Source organism: Apaloderma vittatum, unplaced genomic scaffold (assembly GCF_000703405.1).
Source record: "Apaloderma vittatum isolate BGI_N311 unplaced genomic scaffold, ASM70340v1 scaffold34212, whole genome shotgun sequence".
In the NCBI taxonomy this organism is placed as follows: domain Eukaryota; kingdom Metazoa; phylum Chordata; class Aves; order Trogoniformes; family Trogonidae; genus Apaloderma; species Apaloderma vittatum.
The window spans coordinates 297-1,556 of NW_009705857.1; the positions used below are offsets into that span (position 1 = coordinate 297).

Here is a 1,260-nt window from a genome sequence, read left to right on the forward strand (position 1 = left end):
TGCAGGAGCTGCTGCTCGCTCGGGTGCTGTGTGTGTGGTGCTTCGCTCCACCTCAGCCTCCTCAGAGCCTGCCTGTGCTTTAGCAGCACGTTCCCTTGCTGCGAGGTTGTGCCACTTTGCTAAAATCCCAGTAAGTTTTACTGGGAGTGCCCACACTGGTCACACTGGTGATGGGAGAGATCGGCTGCGACACAGTGGCGGTTCCTGTCAGCACTGGAATAGCTGTTTCAGGTCTGAGTTTGCACCTCCACTCTTTCTTCGTGGCAGTCAGTCTCTTCAAGAGGTGTTTTTTTTCCCTGTTTTTGATCCACACAAGGCCAACAGTTTGGGTGCAAGTTGTCAGCAGATTGTGCAAGTGCAGGCCTGTTTGCACAGCCTGTGGGTGACACGGGGATGGTCACAACAGCGCGGTGAGCAATCCTCCAGCTCATCCTGCAGCGGGACACCTGCATCTCACAGGGTGGAGAGGCTGAGACCTGTTACACTCATTGTGCTGGTTAACATCTCCTTTTCCTTTTCAGGGACCTGATGGCAGAGTCTGAGACCCCTCCAGAGCCGCAGCTGGAGGAAGCTGGAGCTTCCTCAGCCCCACAGGGAGCAGCTGCAGGCGCTGCTCCATGCCCCGACCCTTTGTGCAGCCCCTTAGACCCAGCGGGGTCCCACGGGGACAGCCCAGACACCTGCCAGGAGCTGCAGGCAGACGGCAGGGATGCTTCCCTGGAGCTAAACATGCCACGGTGCCTGCTGGATGAGGATGAGATCAGGGCTGGGATCCCCCTGGATGAGGATGTGGCAGGAATCCCACTGGACGTGGACACAGATGGGGTAGGGATGCCACTGGATGGGGATGGGGCGGGCATCCCGCTGGACGTGGATGCAGGTGGGATGGGGTTCCCACCGGACGTGGATGCAGATGGACTAGAGATCCCACTGGATGGGGATGGAGCAAGGATCCCGCTGGACGTGGATGCAGAAGGAGCGGAGATCCCACTGTACATGGACACAGACGGGGCGGGGACCCCCAGCCGATGCAGGCGCAGAGCGGGAGGGGATCCCGTTGGACATGGAGGCAGAGGGGTCAAGCAGTCCCCCAGATGCGGTTAGTGTGGAGCATCAGTGCCTGACCCTCGAGGAGCTGGGGGATTACTTCCAAGAGTGCATCGAAGCCGTCGAGCAGTTGGAGAAAGAGAGAGACAGCCTGATCGAGGAGCTGGCCCAGCTCCGGGAGCCGGCACTGCAGGAGATCCGCCACGCCCATGA

General features: G+C 59.8%; 1 protein-coding gene across 1 annotated transcript in view; it reads left to right on the forward strand.

Moving 5' to 3' along the window:
* Positions 1-521: 521 nt before the first annotated feature.
* Positions 522-1,260, forward strand: part of SYNC (syncoilin, intermediate filament protein) — a gene marked incomplete at its 5' end in the record, with an annotated part of 3,891 nt that continues 3,152 nt past the window's right edge. The window contains 2 exon segments of the mRNA XM_009865586.1: positions 522-880; positions 1,026-1,252. Coding sequence (XP_009863888.1) covers positions 522-880; positions 1,026-1,252 — 586 coding nt within the window.